The following is an 18406-nucleotide window of genomic DNA, read 5'->3' on the forward strand; positions in this document are numbered from 1 at the left end:
TTTTATTTTATTAACTGTCAATTCATGCTGAAACTGCATTGAATTGTTCAGTTGAAAATGTCCCTCTGAGGCGGACGAAACCGGTCCTAATCTATTGATTAAAAGTGGAATAAGTACTACAAAAAAATTGCGTTTTATCAAATTAAAACAACAATATAATAAGTCTTAATTGTATTTAGAACAAGTTAGAACTGAAGGGGACGTAGTTCTATTCATCTAATCATTTTAATAACTCAATAAAGTTATGTTTTATAAATACCTAACGATTCATTCTAAGCATCAATAATTACTACTATGACGATTCTTTTAAACTATTGGCGTGCTCGCCTATAAATTATTGTATCTGTGAGTGCAAAATCGAAGAAACCCTACTTGTTTGGATAGTCTTCATTCGCTTTAGCACTAAGCCCCTCAAATGGTATGCCATATCTTTATTCATATATGCATGAGTAATATTAGTAATATACTGAGATAGTTATCTTAACAATTTTACTACAATTAGGCAAATGGGTTAACTATGATGTTTTTGGATGAACTCCAATTTCAGAAAATACGCTAATGAAGACCACACCTCAATAATAAAATACGTATTGGCATAGGTACATAATACTACAATGACTAAGACATCAAAGAAAATACAGACCTATTCGAATCAGAGCTGTTAGAATCCCCAGCCTTTTTAATTCGTTCGGTTCCGGGTTCGGGTCCATCAAATCAAAAATCCCAAATTAAAAGGAGGTTAGGGGACATTTTTTATGATAATCATCTTTTTTCAATTCACCCTGGTACATTGTGAAGATGTTCTTGTATTTATTGATACAGAAAAATTGTTTTTTTTTATATTTTAAATCTAATATACTGGAATTTTTGTTATTACGGAAACAGAAACCTAGTACTTATATTTAAATATATTTCGATACCCTAGTTCTATAGGGAAACAAGTCAAAATTTCAAGGTTTTGAGTTAATAATGCCATTCAATGTAGAACGGTTGTATCTTCATAATTCAATAAAAAAAATCAAAAAATCTCTTCAACGGGTCAAAAACTCGAAAAACCGTTTTTGGACTTAATCATTAGTTCAAATATTACCGGGAATGCCTGAGTTAATTATTTGTTAAACTGTAACATTTCATTTTGCATTGCTAAGTTCATTTGAACTAAATAAATATATTTACTTCAAAAATCAAGGCTTTAACATCGAAATGAAAATTTGTTCAAAATTTTGAAAAGCCATTATATTGGAACAAGGTATTTTGAGTTATTTCCCTATAGAACTAGGGTATCGATTTATTTTTCCGCTGCTTCCGTTGGCATGCGCGTGGTACGACGTGTAGATTTGTGAAATGCACTGATAGATTATAAATCATTATTTAGATTTTAGCCAAATGCAGGTACCAACTCATGGACTCTGCAAGTTAGATTTATCCAAAACTGCGTTCCAAGTAGCTAATGTTTTAAAGAGATTTTATATTTTTAATGGATACTGGTTTTTATTTGTGTTATACTTATGTCATTAGAAATACCATAACATTGCCATTGATGTCTTCGTTCGGTATTACGAACCCTGGTTTTAAGATCTACATTCTACAGCTATCTATAAACAACTCAACTACATATGGCTATCATAATATATAGTGTCGTCCCTAGACAAAATGCCGCCCCATTTTTTTTCGGTATTTTTACTATGCTTATATGAAATTTGTATTAAGTATACAATATCTAAAAAATGTGTTGCATGGATTACTAACAAAATATATACCTACCCACCACTTTCATGTCATTTATGCGATACATTAATTTGCTCTATCTTGAGGAAATAAGAGTGATCCGTGTCGCTTTTCTTCTTCACAAAACTTGGCAACATTTATAATGATATTTTTACCCTGATATAATGATGCTTCGATACAGACTAAAATCGAGGACCAGGAGCTGTAGGTGGGACGCACAGTAAGAGGGGGGTGCATCTTTTGTTTCGACGGCCAACTTCCGTGCGCACTGGTTAATAAGTCAGAATGTACCTAATTGTAACTGTAATAATTAGGATGTGTCGTTTCTGGTCACCAAGGATGTCGAAGGGCAAAGGAAGTAAACTTGACATCACGAAGCCAAAAAAAAATAGATAAGTACAGTTTTGTTAAACTTTTTATGTTAATTAATACACTTTGTTTCCAACCAGTGAGCTTAATTTTCAATTTAAGATATTTTCATTATTACTAAGTTTAGGTACATACCTATTTTTTTTTTATATCTATATCAAATGATTCTCCTCATTTGCCGCCCTTCGAGTAGATACCGCCCCCAAGCGACGCTCAATCTGCCTACCCCCGCAGGACGTCACTGCTATCATAGGTATATTCCTTCAATCTTCTCAATTAGATTTCATAATGAATCGATTTTAATCGCACATCCCTTCCCTAGTATGGGAACGTACGCTTTAACTCTAGCTAGTGTTAATTTAAAACAATAAGTAGATAATCATTATGTATATTGTTTTTCCCGCCATTTGCGCCTATATCGTGGGCAGATAGCAAGAGAAACAAAGGAACTCCATTTCACTTCTCATAATGGCCGCACAACCTCTTTGGCGCTGTTTTGTTAAAATTTCGCGCCAAAAGGCGGCCGACTGGGCTAAACTTAGCGCTTAACCGAAGGAGGGTTTGGGGGAGGGAAATCATATCATTGTTTTCCTCATTGTTGGAAACAATGGCTTCTAGCTTGTTGGGTTTTCACACAGATAAACACTCACATGCGCAAAATATATTACACACATAAATAATATTATGTACGTCCGTATATGAGACACACGGTAAACCACGTGAGTCAGATCTCAGTTTTGGCATTCGGTTGAGCCCCCGCGTGTATTCATGCAGTGATTGTTAACCATGGTGTATTTTAAATAATGTTAGATCATTATTTTGTTTGGAGTTGGGAAAAGGGTTGACACACTAAAATGTCTAAAAGATTATATTTTTAAGATAGGTAGTTAATTATATTCATTCGATTTCAAGGATTCGAAATTAAGATATTTTTTTTTATTTTATCCCAAAGTTGTTATACAGTAAAGTACACTTGATTAGCAGTAATTTCAAATTTTTTTTCGACCATGTCCGATCCTAATAGAATCATAATATGGATTTTAAGGTGTCTTTGCGAGCTTAGGCTATTTTTTTCGACTAGGTATGTCGGATCCTAATAAGATTATGAGCCTGCAGAGAGTAGAGGTTTGTATTAACATATTTTGTTTTTCACGAGAAATGGACGTCAGCCACTTGCTCAACCTATTAGGTCCATACCCTGACTCACACACAAATTGAAAAACAATATGTGTACTTGCCAGACCCAGGATTCGAACCTGAGACCCACGGCGTGCTAGTCCAACGCTTAAGCCGCGCGGCCACCGTGGGTATATTTGTGGGTTTATATAATAATAATATATAACGTGGGTTTCCAATAGTGGGTACTTATGGCAAAAATATTGTGAACGTATATTAAGCCATCCACAATGGGCGAGCGATATGTGGGTCCCGGATTCGAATCGGAGATCTGGCAAATTCACATGTTTTTTTTCAATGTATGTTTGAACTCAAAATATGTACCTACAAGGTTTAGCAACTGACTAACATTAATAAAAATATATTTATAACACACCTTTTCAGTCATACTTATTTGTTTTCATTGAACTAAGAATACAAATTGCAGATGATTTTTAAAATTTAATTAAACCCTGAGTAAAGCAAACCATAAAAGGTAATAATAAACCATCAGACAAAAATATTTTTCTATAATACTTATATAAAATATTTTAAATTGTTAACTTTAGATATTATGATTTTGGTTGCAGTTTTAAGCACCATATTTGTATTCTTAGTTAAATGAAAAAAAAAGTATGACTGAAAAGGTGTGTATTATTTGGATCTACACAGTTTAAATACCTCTAGTATTTTGGTTTGATCTAGGCAGGGTTTAATTGAATTTTAAAAACAATTAAGTAAATGGAACTGGAATTTGTATTCTTACTTAAATTAAAACAAATAAATATGACTGGCAGAGTGCAGTGTGTTCCATTTATGTCGAATCTTCATAATCTACCCCACCCTTCGCCACTGATTTCACTGATAATGACAACCCAAGACACAAGGCCCTTTATTAAATTTATGATATTATTTTACTTGCTTCTAGTATACTTAGTAATAATTAAATATCTTCCGGTCAGCCAGGAAAAATATAAATGTAATAATTTATTATTCAGTTGTTCCTGGTAGCAATTTGCATTGTCATAATTTATAAAGTGGGTAACCACTTGGTATATTCAAATTCCAAATATTTCCAAATTTCCAATATTTCAGATTGTCTGATATCTGATTAATTCTTAACTTAGCAATAATGTTTTAAGATCTTTTAATCAATCAATTTTCTATAATACAGTATAACCCCTATTTTACGTTTTTTAAGGGACTGAAGAAAAAAAACCTAATTGGAGGGAAAATGTAAAAGGGGGGTATTGAAAAAAAGAACATTTAAATTTTATGTTTCTAAAAAAATAACATTTTATTAAAAAACAACATTCAATTAAAATTTTTATTGAAAAATCGTTCGAATGTCACGACCCAATCATTGTCAAGTGCGCGTAACTCGCATATTTTGAATATTTCCGACGTAAATCGCGGGAAAGAAAAACGTAAATGCGGGTATTAAATGTACTGAAATACATCGGGACTGAAAAAAATACACGCAATTGCCGGGGAAACGTGAATTCCGGGCACGTAAAAACGAGGTTATACTGTATAAACGATATCAATAATTCAATTCAATTCATTGTTGTGCATGTGTTATTGGTGAGTGTGTATAGTCGTAAAAGATAATCAAATGGAAAAGCACAAAACGAATATCAATTATAATTTAAATGAATGTATGTTTAAAACGGCCTACCTATAAGGGAAGAGCAGGGAAGAAAAGTGATCGAGCCAACTTAACTCGCTCGCTGTATGACGCGACAAATGTAGTAAAATTGACCTTTGTGGCAACCAGAATAATGTGTCATTGAACTTAATAGCCGCACCAAACCACACCGCCCCGTAACACACCCGGTCTTAATCGGGCAATAACGGGACCCTACGTTTGGCTGTGAAGCATCCTTGTATTGGAACTGTGACTGGGAATGTCTCAGGAGCAGTTAACCAAATCTTGGGTAACTGCTTCTGACCTGAAGTCGCCATGAACCCTACCCATGGGAGAGATGAGCACGTAGAGATAATATTAAAAATTGTTGTACTTAAGTAACAAAAACTAATACAAAACTGCCGAACATTCGAAGTGAAGAGATCTTCACGTTGGTAGTATGACTCCGCAAATTTTCTAAGCGCAACAAAATTGGCCTTTGTGGCGACCAGGTCGGACGGTCCGATGGGTCAAACATCTGGTTGAACCGACTTGAGCAGCTCTTACCATTCCATGCACATTTTAGGACGTTCCCAGAGGATGTAGAATAATGTGTCATTATTTAATATTCTATTTTTTTATTAAATTATTAGAGCGGTTCCAAAACGGTTACGCACAACCGTTTCTAATGTTTTGTAGTTGGGCCAAATTAAGTTTTCTAAATATAACGCGCACCGCTAATCGATAGAATCTTATTAGGTACGCGACGCTCTTCAAATTGCCACGATGCCTTGCGGACACACACTTTAATTCCAAAGGGCTGGGGGTTCAAAGGCGAGCATCGCTTACTTAGCGGTAAGGTCAATGACTCGAATGATGTCACATTAGACGTGTGCCAGTTCGAACAGGTTAAGAATAAAATATCCATTGACAATGCTGTGTGAAGGAGATAGAACGAAAAAATTGGGTCGCTGATCGATTATGTGTATCAATGAAGATTAAAAACGGTAAGCGGATTTAGTATTTCGAGCATGACAGTAAAGTATCCATACTAATTTACGCGAATATCGTATGAGCCAGTGAATTAGATGACGGCGCGTCTCTTTGGAAAATACCCAAATTTAAAAAGTCCAGCCTATCCAAGCATGTTCCATTTTCAAATATGTATTATCACAGTAGTAAATCTAAACCTGTATAGTATTAGGGCTTCCAATTAACCGGAGGAAAAATACTACCCGGTTAGCGGTTATTTTGCGGATAACTAACCGGATAACCACTTATAACTGTCGTATTTAAAAAATGAATTTTCAAGTACTTACATATTTTCGATATTATTTTTTGCACATTTTTTCTCTTTGACTGTACAATTAGACGTGGATTTTAGCCACCTCCCGATTAATGAGATATAACATAATGTTATCCACTTGCTGAACCTACTACCTCCATGTCCATGCTCTGGATCCAAACACACCAGACACTCCGCACTTTGAACATAACAATGAACAGCTCGCCTGCAGCTATACCAACGGGTGCTCAACTACGAGTTATTGTGACCGTTCATATTCACGAGTGGTCACAAAAGATCCTGGCTGTCGTCCTCCTCACAGACTTCACAAAAGATGGAATCATAGTTTGGAAAAAAAAATCTGAGTAAAACATAACTAACGGCCTACAAGTGGAATATGTGGCTGTAAGAAGGTACATTTCTCGAGTTTGGATAAATATAGGATAAACAAGTGTGAAAACAAATATCATTTTCATGTTTCACATCTGTATCATAATATGTAGGTACTTACCTATTAAAGTTGGTCACGTAAACTAAACGCGCATTCGATATTGGTAATATTTGAGGACACTCAGCGAACTTTGTATTTCTTGTGTTTTATGGTCTGATCGGCATTGGGTCTTAAACCAAAACTTACTTAATTATTGATCCATGACGACTGGGTTTCGCATTTATAGCCAACCCGCCCTGAACCCCAATCTTAATTCGGCATATCCTGAGGCACAAAATGTGACATGATGCATATTCAGTTATTTATGTATGGGAATGTTTCGCGAAGCTACTGTTTAATTTAACACTTACCACGCACTCAAGTTTGCTAAGTAAATTTATTTTTAAACAGTAGTTAGAAAATACGCATATTACCTATGCTTTTGTTTTACCTCCCGCAGCGTCTATAATCATTTCAGTTTCTAGATGTCATAGATGTATCCCAGGAATAATTTCCTAATACTCTGGTGTAAATGGATATGAGAATAATACTTATACAAGTATTATAAAAATAAAAGGAAATAAACGAATGATTGCAAAACGGTCCGCGAGGTAAGAAATGGGATCCTCTCGTTCATTCGCCGTAATCGTTGTATATATTTTTTAAATGCAATAGAATGTCATGTTAACAATAAATTTGCAATTGTACCTACTCTCATATTTATTTATCTCTCAATCCAGCGTAAGAAGTCAATTAAACTTTTAGCATCGTGATATTTTTCGGCGAAAGACTACCTGAGTGAATTTCGCCGGGATCGATTTGTTTATTAAAAAAAAGCTTCCCGAGAAAAATGTGACGTAGGACCCTAACCAATTTTATACTAAGCCGTTGTAAAATATTAAGTGTTTACTGTACACGTACACTACACTTCGGCGAGGGAACATACCTATCAATCGCAGTTTTACGACAGAAATCTATGCCTGTATTACCCAGCACAGCCTTTTAAACAATATAATAAATAAAATGTACATTTAACAGTATATATTAGGCGCATATTGAAAGAAACTGGGCGATGGCTAGGTAACCGAAAAAAAGTGCTAGGAAAATCATACTTACAGGATGGTTTACAGATACATCAAAATATTGTATTCTTTAAAAATAGATATTCAACTAAAAACACAACATTCAACACAACAAATTTGAAACATTTCAAATTCCGAATAGGTACATAATATTGTTCATTTCATCACTTTAATACGATGCAGTTTAAGTAGATATTCACTATTGCTACATACCTACAAACTTATCTGAAGAATGGGATGGGTTAGCCACTGTCGAAAACTACCGAATCAAGACTCGTAACTGGACAAAATCTGACATTCGAATGAAATTTTCAAAATGGCGTCCTATGGTAGTTTGTAGTTCCATTTTTGGCCATTCTACAGATAAGTTTGCAGGTCTGTAATAATTTACCCCTCACAATAAAGGTCATGTGGGATGAAATCATATTCATGTCATCGTTGTTTTGAAATGTCAGTGTAAATACACTGTCTATCAAAATTACTTTAAAAAATCTATTCGATGAATTAGATTAGACAATGTTGGTAGGTACTTATTTAATATTACATATTATTATAATGTGTAAATATAAATATATACATAGCAATTTAGGTTAGGTTAGGTCGTACAGGTACGCACACAAAATATGATATGTGGGGAGCGTCCATTTCGCAAAATTATCCATAATACTCAAATGTATTATTCATTTTTAAGGCGGCAGGATTAACAAAATCTCGCAGGTGTCACTGACTTTCGCATTTACCCCACGGACCCTCGCACTGTTCCGGGTATTTACTTCATATCCAGATACTTCGCACTTCGAGCTTATAGAGAACACTTTGCTTGCAACTAGAACTACGGATGCTCACCTACTAGTTATTCCTACAACCTGCCCACCCACCAATGGTTATCGAATATGCGTGATCTAATGGCTATAATTAATAGGATCGTTAGTGTCCGTTTATTTCGTCCGCTGGCTGTTTTAAACATTCCCCGACTAAAGCAAACGTTGGATGCCTCATGGATCTTAAGATGATCACATTATGGGCCTCTACAGATTGGAGATTGTATTAACAGATTTTCGTTTTTTTTACGAGAAATGCATGTTAGCCGCTTGTTCGACCTAATAGGTCCATACTCTGGGGCCAAACAAAGATTTTTTTTATTGCTAGCTATTGCTAGGGAATCGAACCCGGGACCCATGACCATGGCCCTCACAAGGGAGTGTCTGACAAGGCTCTAGCCTAGGGACCCGGGCTCAAGGGGGGCCCGGCGTGGCGGGTCAATCAGATATGTGAGGTAAGCACTCATCACAAATTTGCTCTAAAAGTAAAAAAAGTCGCCTGCGGTGCTATTTCACAAGTCAGTTATTATTAACATCCTGTGGGACTGTCCACTTATGGGCCCCGAACGAGCGGAGTTGTTTGCCCGGGTCCGACCCCATTCGGGCCCAATAAGACACGCGGACATGGTGGCAACCGAGGCCAATTTTGCGGCCTTTACTAAATTCGCCAGAGCGTACGGGGGGCGGGACACTCTCGACTCCCCTTGCGACTCTTCAAATTAAAGTCACTCTGATAGTTGCCATATAAGTTAACATCATGCATTCGCACTTCGGTGCAAGGTTGCATCACCAGTCCCGTGCGGCTCTGCTCGGGACAAAATGAGGGCTTAAATACTTTGATCTGGCACACGTAAGGGTTATGTTAGCCGGCCGCGTATGACGTGGCTGCATATACATAACGGGAGCGGAGGTGGGAGTTTTACACACCAAGTCAGTTATTAACATTTAAAAAATGAGGTTATAAGATGCAATTTTTGATTGTTTTGTGTTGATACTCGACAACTTTATAATTCAAGTAAGTAGATGTAGGTATTAAAAGTACAAAAAATCGTTAAAATAAACTGAAGGCCCTTACATTTACCTCTAACATAATTTTAACGCTTATGTTGTGCATCATGCATGCTATTAAACATAGCGATGGGTAGGGGGCCTCGCCAAAGATCCTAGCCGGGGGGGCCGCTTTAGGATATGGGGGCCATGCCTATGACTATAAACCGCCACGTTATCCGCTCGGCAATCGTGGAGATCGTTGCATCAATTAATGAGTGCCACGGACCTTCCAGAGGCTAAGGGACCAACCCGTTCAGACGGCTGTTCGATAGCCAAATCATCCGGGTCACAATTCCCAGTCATGAGATCCTGACGAAGAATAAGAATAACTATTATTCCATTTATCTAAATAATCCGGTCCGTACCCGGAACCCTCCTTATGTACGCGCATGCCTAAGTATGATAGATTTGAATTCACATATTTTGTGAATCTACGCATGGCTCTTATTATGGGTATACCTTCCATTAGCAGGAAAAAGTTCAAGACTAATGAGTAATGACCTAACTAAACTAAACGCTACTGAGTCGCCGACGCAATAAGCTTAAGATTAATCCTGCATAGTTATTATTTATAAATGTATTTATGATATTCTCTTTAATTACGCAGTAACCTGCTGGTCTAAATGTAACCCACGGATTGTATCTAAACTGACTAAAATTGTATCCATTGCTACAACCGGGAACCTTTTCTTGGAGGAAAAAAAACATGTGGATACCAAGACTAAGTTTAAGTTAAATTTAATCCGAATGAAGTCAATAATACATTAATTGGATTAGTAAGGAAATACTTTAATGATAGATTACACTGTATTTTAAATATACACATTATCGTCTTTCCGGCTGTTCACGGAATTGTAGAAAGACAAAAACGTAAAAGTACCTACATCAGCGCTCAAAATGGACCGGAACGCACCGGAGCGCAGCTAAAATTAGTTTACTTCATATATTTATTTTAAAGTTTATACGAAACTTGTCGGATTTATAGTAGAAAAAATATATTTATGACGTAAACCTCAATTTTTGGCTGTGGCGTCGATAACATTATGCCCTAATCTTGCTTATCATAATTTTAAAGACAGTCACTTCATTTGACCGGCCGTGCTTGGCAGGTATATTTCTATATTATGATACATAGGTACCTACAATTATTACTTAAATAATATGGAAATGTTATCGGAAAATTTTGAAGCGCTCCGGTTCGTAAAATATTCCATTTCGAGCGCTGACCTACATGATAATAAAAACAAAATATGTTAATAACCGAAAACCTCAGAATACATTTATATATTACTTACCTTATGGGATATATCCACAAATTTTCCGAAACTACAACAATAAAAGAATAAATTTAATTACATAATGTATAAACCACTTTTTTTTAATAAGTTGTGTTGCATAGGTAGTAGGCATCTACCTTCTTTATTTTGTGGTTCGACAGTTTGGGCATAAAACAAAAAGTCGTGGGGCTGGCGCTGAGCGAGATGAGGCGATTTACACCGCCAGCGACAGCGACCATAGATAATAACTACTACTACAATAAAGTCTTAATATCTCTATAATGTGACAAAACATGAAAAATGTCTCACCTGTATGAGTCCTCAAGTGCGCCTTCAGATGAGAGCTCTTCCCGTACAGCTTGTCGCATCCTGTGTACAAACACCGATGCGTTTTGTGTGGAGGAACTCGATCTCCATTCCTCGGCGCCAAAGCGGCCCTTGGTCCAAGGGCAGCACGTCGCTTGGCCTCTCGTCCTTGTCCCCTTTCTTTCAACTCTTCTTTGATTTCTCTTCCTCGAGGTTCCGATTTGACATCCATATCATGATCATCTTCTCCGTTTCTCTCATTCATTCCCCAGACCTTTTCAGTCGGTTCTTCCTTTTTCACTTCGTGAATTTCGTCTTTTTGGTAAGCTATTTCTTCGTCTTCTTCCTGTTTTGGGTAAACCCTTGAAAGATTAGCATCACTTGAAATTCTTTCGTCGATATTATTATCGTCTGGAACATCAGGTGTGAGCATTCTCCCGTAATTTGGCACATCATTTTGTAGCAGCCTTTGGCGTTCAGCTTCTTCTTCTTTATGATACTCAATACCTTCCCCACGGATACTGTCGGTACTGTCATCATTTCTATTCAGTTCTTCATTGTACTCTCTCAATCTATCATTATGTTCGTGGTTGTTTCTTATATTCCATTGCTGGCTTTGATGATTCATGCCAGTATTCCATTTTTCTTCTTCGACGTCTCTTTCATTTTGCCACTCCTCTTCTTTCAATTCTTTCAAGCCAGCTAGTATACTAGCGACCGTGTAGCTGGGTGCTTCCAGAGGAGCGCTACCACGGCCTGCGGACAAGGCCAGGAGGCAGTGGGCCGCGAATCTCACTTCGTGATCCATGATCATCAGATCGCCCCCCTGGCCAAGCATCAGCCCGCCACTTGACACTTCGTTCACCATCAACAACACAAAACTACCCCACTTTTATTCATCCATAACTCTTTACACTATCATCCTACTCCTGCGATCTATTTTTAGTTACACGCGTCCGTAGTAAACTTTTTGTTTGCCTTTAAGACCACTAGAGCCACTTTCGAGTGTCTCTCCAACTTGTGTCTACATGCTCGTCAGTTCATGAAACACTGTTGTCAAATTGACGATACATTATAAGCAGTTAATGGTTAAGTGGATCGATTTCCACTTTGCACAATACTGTCGGCCGTTACGTCACTAGCGAATCGATACTAACTGATGCGAGAAAACAGTACCACAAATAAAATACATTAATCATTGAATCAGAAGATTTCAAACAGGTTATTAAATTCAATACCAAAAAGTCTTAGGAAGATAATTGAAGCAATCATTCTGAGACCAAATATTATTTACAAGGCTATTATTTTGACGCTGCCAAAAATATTGTAAACTATTATTCGTACCTACGCGGACACGCCTAGATTATATTCTATCAATAAATCGAATTTTGTTTTGAGTACTATTTTTATAGTTCATTCAGTGGAAATTCAGTGGCTTATTTTGTACGTAAGAAATATTTTACAACAATTAAACTAACTACGTAGGTAGTTATTTACCTAACCTACCATGCTTACTTACTACCACAAATTTAGAAATTTACTATTAATCTACTTCTTGAAATCTAGAAGACTTCCTCTATTAGTTAATCCATATTTATAATGTAATAATGGTCATGGCAGGTTTTGTCCTCATTTCATTGAAAATAGCTATGTCTGCCTACAAACAATATGCAAATCGCATAGAATTGACACCATAATAATATGACAATGCTGTTAATACAGACATCATGATAACATGCATGATAATATATAAATTAGGAAGTATAAGACGTGTGTATACACTTACTGATAAAATGAATAAATACAAAAAAAACCAACTGATAGTCATATCAGTACTTATTGTAAAATAGGTAAATATTATTACTTTCTTTTGTTGTGCATAATTTTTTAATGATTTATCAAAATAATATATTTTTATTTTAATACCTACATAATATTATATTTAGGTTTATTGTAATGTTAAATTATGTATGCGGGTAAATTTGGCTCATTCATCGAACATTGATCCATAATTAGTATTGTTTTATTTTTGCGTCATTGTATCGATAGATATAGTCCTGGCGAAACTTATAGACACTGCTGTCTGCAATTCTATATAGGTAAATATTGATATTGATGTGGTAAGTGGCGCGCCAAACTGGGGCGTTAGGGGTGCGAAACACCCGGACGGCAAATTTCCTAAGAACCAGACATCAGTAAATTAACTGAGTCATAAAGATACAATATTCTAAGAAAAAACAATTTGAATAGAAGCTTGTTCTACGGATAGTAAAAAAGTCGCATGCGGCGCAATTTTTTTCGATATCATTAAATATTGCTTTATAAATTTGGGCTTGTGCTCCATCGATAAATAGTTATAGTACGTAAAAGGCATTGGATAAACTTTTAATAATGCAATAAATTATAATATCGCACACGTGATGTTAGAAGTGTGCCAGAGTAAGACCAATGAGTCAAAGTCGAAGATACCGTCATTGGATCTATGGTGTAAACTAATTCTAAACCCCACAATGAAACAAAACAACCTATACCTAATAATATTATCCGGAAGATAGGTAAATTAGTAACCATGTCAAACCGTATTACCTACATGGTGGCGGTTTTCCACAAACTATATGACGCCCGCGATGGTCGAGCGGTTACCGCGTCGGCTTATAATGTCGTCGATCCCGGGTTCGAACCCAGGTATGGCAAATTTCACTTTTTTCGATGTGTGTTTGAACCCAGATAATGGACCTGATAGATTGCGTAAGTGGCTAACATCCAGTTCTCGTAAAAACAAAAATCGATTAATACAACCTCCACCCAGTAGAGGCCCATATATAGTTTCTGACAGAATATGTTAAAAAACAATAAGCAACATCACTGTTAGAAAAAAAAGCAGGGGGCTCAAATCTGTCGGTGCCTGTGGCCTCCACGTACCTGCACGACACCGGTTATACGTAAAGGAGCGTTTTGATGTAATATGATTTTTAATTAAGTACCTACTATGAAATATTTCAAAACATGCTTTAAATTTGTAGGTATTATAACTTGTGTATTTTAAAAGAGGTTAAATATTATTAATCGAATTGGCGTTTACGTGGCAGAGCTGCAAGTTATTTTAGTGTCGTTTTGATGGTGGGTTCATCCTATTTTTCACCTATCAACATAAATAAATCAATTAAGGGGGGACATGCTCGTCGAAGGTCAAAATTGAGTTTTTATTGTATTTTCAAACCATGACTCTGGACACTCCTTAAACGTTGGAGATAATCTATTTATATAATTTTGAAGCCTTATTATCCTTTATAGTTATTTTGAACATTTGATGACTGCATACAGTATTTTTGTTACATAAAATAGTATTCTTTTAAACCTCTCGCTCTAATGTTTTAGAATATAGTCATATTTCGGTACATAACTGTGCAGCGGTGTTAAAATTTTTTACATTTATTAATTTTTAAACGCATTTATAAAACCATTAGAATAATTTATTACGAGATAATTTTTGTAAAATATTCACGATAAAAAATTATATTGATAATCTCTGTGATCCCAAATTTGACAAGAATTAGGCATTTTATTATTCAAAAAATCGGCAAGATTAACACATTTGAAGATAATTTTAAAGATACTTATTATAAGCTATGTCTTTGACCATTCAAGTGTGATAAACATCTTATGAATAATGATTGCTTTATAATAATTATTGACCTAAGAATAAGGTAGTGTTTTTTTGAAATACGCCATTTCTTTTGTCATTCCCCAGTGGTTAAGCTACAACATACGGCCGTAGCCATAAATTGACAAACTATAATTGAAGTAGGGAGTAAAATGATATTAACGCGCGTGTTTGAACATGTACCATTTAAAAAAAAATAAAAAAAAAATCAGTTAGGTACATGTTCAAACACGCGCGTTAACATAATTTTTCTCCCTACTTTAATTATAGTTTGTCAATTTATGGCTACGGCCGTATGTTGTAGCTTAACCACTGGGGAATGACAAAAGAAATGGCGTATTTCAAAAAAACACTACCTTATTCTTAGGTCAATAATTATTATAAAGCAATCATTATTCATAAGATGTTTATCACACTTGAATGGTCAAAGACATAGCTTATAATAAATATCTTTAAAACTATCTTCAAATGTGTTAATCTTGCCGATTTTTTGAATAATAAAATGCCTAATTCTTGTCAAATTTGGGATCACAGAGATTATCAATATAATTTTTTATCGTGAATATTTTACAAAAATTATCTCGTAATAAATTATACTAATGGTTTCATAAATGCGTTTAAAAATTAATAAATGTAAAAAATCTTAACACCACTGCACAGTTATGTACCGAAGTATGACTATATTCTAAAACATTAGAGCGAGAGGTTTAAAAGAATACTATTTTATGTAACAAAAATACTTTATACAGTCATCAAATGTTCAAAATAACTATAAAGGATAATAAGGCTTCAAAATGATATAAATAGATTATCTACAACGTTTAAGGAGTGTCCAGAATCATGGTTTGAAAATACAATAAAAACTCAATTTTGACCTTCGACGAGCATGTCCCCCCTTAAGTATTGTGGAATTTACAAAAAACTTTGTTTTTAACCATTAGGTAAAATATTACCTGCGTAGGTACTTACATAAAAACTATACCTACGTATTCAATTACTGCGCCTCCTTTTTATTTTGAACCGTACCTGAATAATATCCAAAAAGGACACTTTCGTAAAACCGCATAATAATTACGGATGTATTGTTTTAAAACTTTCTGGTTTTTATTATAAATATAATAATAATAGTTAATGTGTAAATTGCACATTATTGTAATATTACGATATTTTAGGTACCAATTCAATCTGTACCTACTTAAATAATTTCGGCAAAATACTGTAGCTCTGAGGCACAAGCATAATATTATACGAGTACTACGATGCAGTGACACTTCTTATGTGAAGAGTTATCTTTCTTCTAATAACGATTTAATTCCTTATAGATACCTATAGCTTCACTGAATATTAAATGAAAAATATTGATTAAATTACCAACCTATTATTATTAATTAATTACAAAATATGCCAACCTATCTGTATAATAAATCCTTATAATATGTATTATTTTTTATATGTATAATAAATATGAACCGTTTTTATAACTGTGAAATCGCTTATTGAAGGAAATGTATTATTTTGAAAGAAAAATATTCTTTAAGTACGTAAATTATTCCCAAGGGCGGATGGTGAAACTGGGTGTGTCCAAAAAAGTTTTAAGTGACTCATAAAATCAGAAAAGGTTGTACACGCAGTGCATTTCTCGCCGCCGCTACCACCAACCAACATAAAAACGCCCTTTCGCAAGCTTGAAACTTAATAAAATGTTATATTTATCTTACGAATTATTCAAGAATAAACTACCCACTTCGTGTTTTATAATACTTATACGTATTACAAATAAATTAGGTTATATTTTTACGACGAAGCAATACTCAATAATTTCAATATAATGTACTTTAAATACGTGGCGGCCTGAGGCTCTGACAGGTTTGGAGGACCCTTTGCGAAAATGTTACTTATGCGATAACCCACCATCGAATGACAAAAAAATACAGCAATCAATAGTAGTTACAATCACAGGGTTTTTTTACACTTTGATGTTTTGATTGATTTTTTTTTATACTTTGTGAAAAATACGTATTTTTTTTACATGTCTATACTTTTCTGATGAAGCGACTGTATTCATGAAAAACCTCCACCGAATGTACTACTTAGACACTGTAGATACGTTTATAAATATTTAGAAGTCAACCACGATAAGTATATAAAATTCTGATTGTATTGCAGCGCACTTCTTATTGTTTTATTATATATTAATCGAACAATTTTATTTATCGATTGAAAAAAAAAACACTAAGTATATCGGTACTTAACTATCGACGTAATACACTAATTATTACTAAACTACTCTTAAGTATCCTTGTACAATTTATTTTGTACTTATTAATTTAATTATAATATAAAAATCATCTCCTTGTGCACGATTGAAACAAAATAAAAACAAGCATAATACCAAAATAAAACATAGACTCAGCTAAGATCAACAAAATACGACAAAAAAATGTAGAGGTAAAACTTTGCACGGAATAAACGCGGGGTCGACGATTCACAAAAGAATAACAATATAACAGGAATAAATGAACATTACTTATACTGTTTTTTTTTGTGTAGGTAGGTACCAATGAATATTTCTCCACTTTGAAAGAAGTAAATTTATTCTACATACATTAGAATATTTTAAACGAAATGTAAGCATGTCTGTTTAAACTTGGTCAAAGGAGGGAATATTTTTAAGGGCGTTACATTCTCCGTCGTAATAATTTTGAATATAATTACAAAAAAAATATTTATTATAGGTATTTTTTTTTTACATAATATTTACGGTAAAGTACATTGTCTTAGCTGCGTATTATTAATCTTTTGCCATTGTTTTAGCTGACATCGCCAGATAATATCGATAGTTGAAAATATTATTGTTTAATATTTTTAAACCACGCCTACATAATATCTTTTCCGGTGGAAAAATAATTCATGTTGCTACATTCATAACCAATTATCGGCGCCAATTATTTAAAAAAAATAACATTTAATACTCAAACAAAACTTTTCAATCTTGTTTAGGGAAAATTATAAACCTTCGTCTAAATCCTACACAACTAAATGGAAATTACAAACCTATTTTAATTGTTTATTGGAGAAGTAAGTAATATTATTAATAATTAATTAATTGTATGCACTTTTATGATTATTTTTTTATGTAATTTTAAACACAATAAATTTCACAATCTTTATATTATTTTAATAACACTTCTTCTGCACTGTTGTATAATAAATTATATTATACACACTTCACTGATGTATTTTTTTTGTATCTCTTTACTTTTTAGTTCGATGGGCGTAGCTCCGCGGAGGGTATATTATTATTGACAGACGAGAACACTTGTGTCAATTTCCTTCGGAACAACGCGAAACGTCAAAACGCGACGGCTCCGGCGCGAACACTGACGCATTGTGAGCGCTGGACATGTGCTCGCCGAGTTTGCAGCGCATGCGTTCGACATTCAAATTCAAATAAAAGAACGCACGCTCGAATTTATAAAAACTTAGATGTATGAATCTTGTTTACTAGGGAAATTTGAAATAATACCGATGAAATAAAAAAAGAAAAGCACGCCTTCCGATGGTTTGTGTAATGCGTCGCGAGCAAAACAATAATATGCCCAACTTACATGA

At 34.7% G+C, this 18406-nt stretch overlaps 1 protein-coding gene across 2 annotated transcripts in view; it reads right to left on the reverse strand.

Moving 5' to 3' along the window:
• LOC147072840 (uncharacterized) overlaps positions 1-18186 on the reverse strand; it is a 452433-nt gene extending 434247 nt beyond the window's left edge. The window contains exons 1-2 of one of the 2 annotated variants that reach the window (XM_085945863.1): positions 17849-18186; positions 11134-12286 (exon numbers count right to left, since the gene is read on the reverse strand). In XM_085945863.1, coding sequence (XP_085801989.1) covers positions 11134-11998 — 865 coding nt within the window. In that variant the 5' untranslated portion in view covers positions 11999-12286; positions 17849-18186. Of the gene's footprint in view, positions 1-11133; positions 13017-17848 lie in introns of those variants that run through there. The other variant, XM_085945864.1, reaches the window with a different exon arrangement.
• Between the last annotated feature and the right edge of the window lie 220 nt (positions 18187-18406).

This window comes from Rhyacophila brunnea, unplaced genomic scaffold, assembly GCF_057557595.1.
Source record: "Rhyacophila brunnea isolate RB1 unplaced genomic scaffold, BYU_Rbru_1.0 scaffold_19, whole genome shotgun sequence".
Taxonomy (NCBI): Eukaryota; Metazoa; Arthropoda; class Insecta; order Trichoptera; family Rhyacophilidae; genus Rhyacophila; species Rhyacophila brunnea.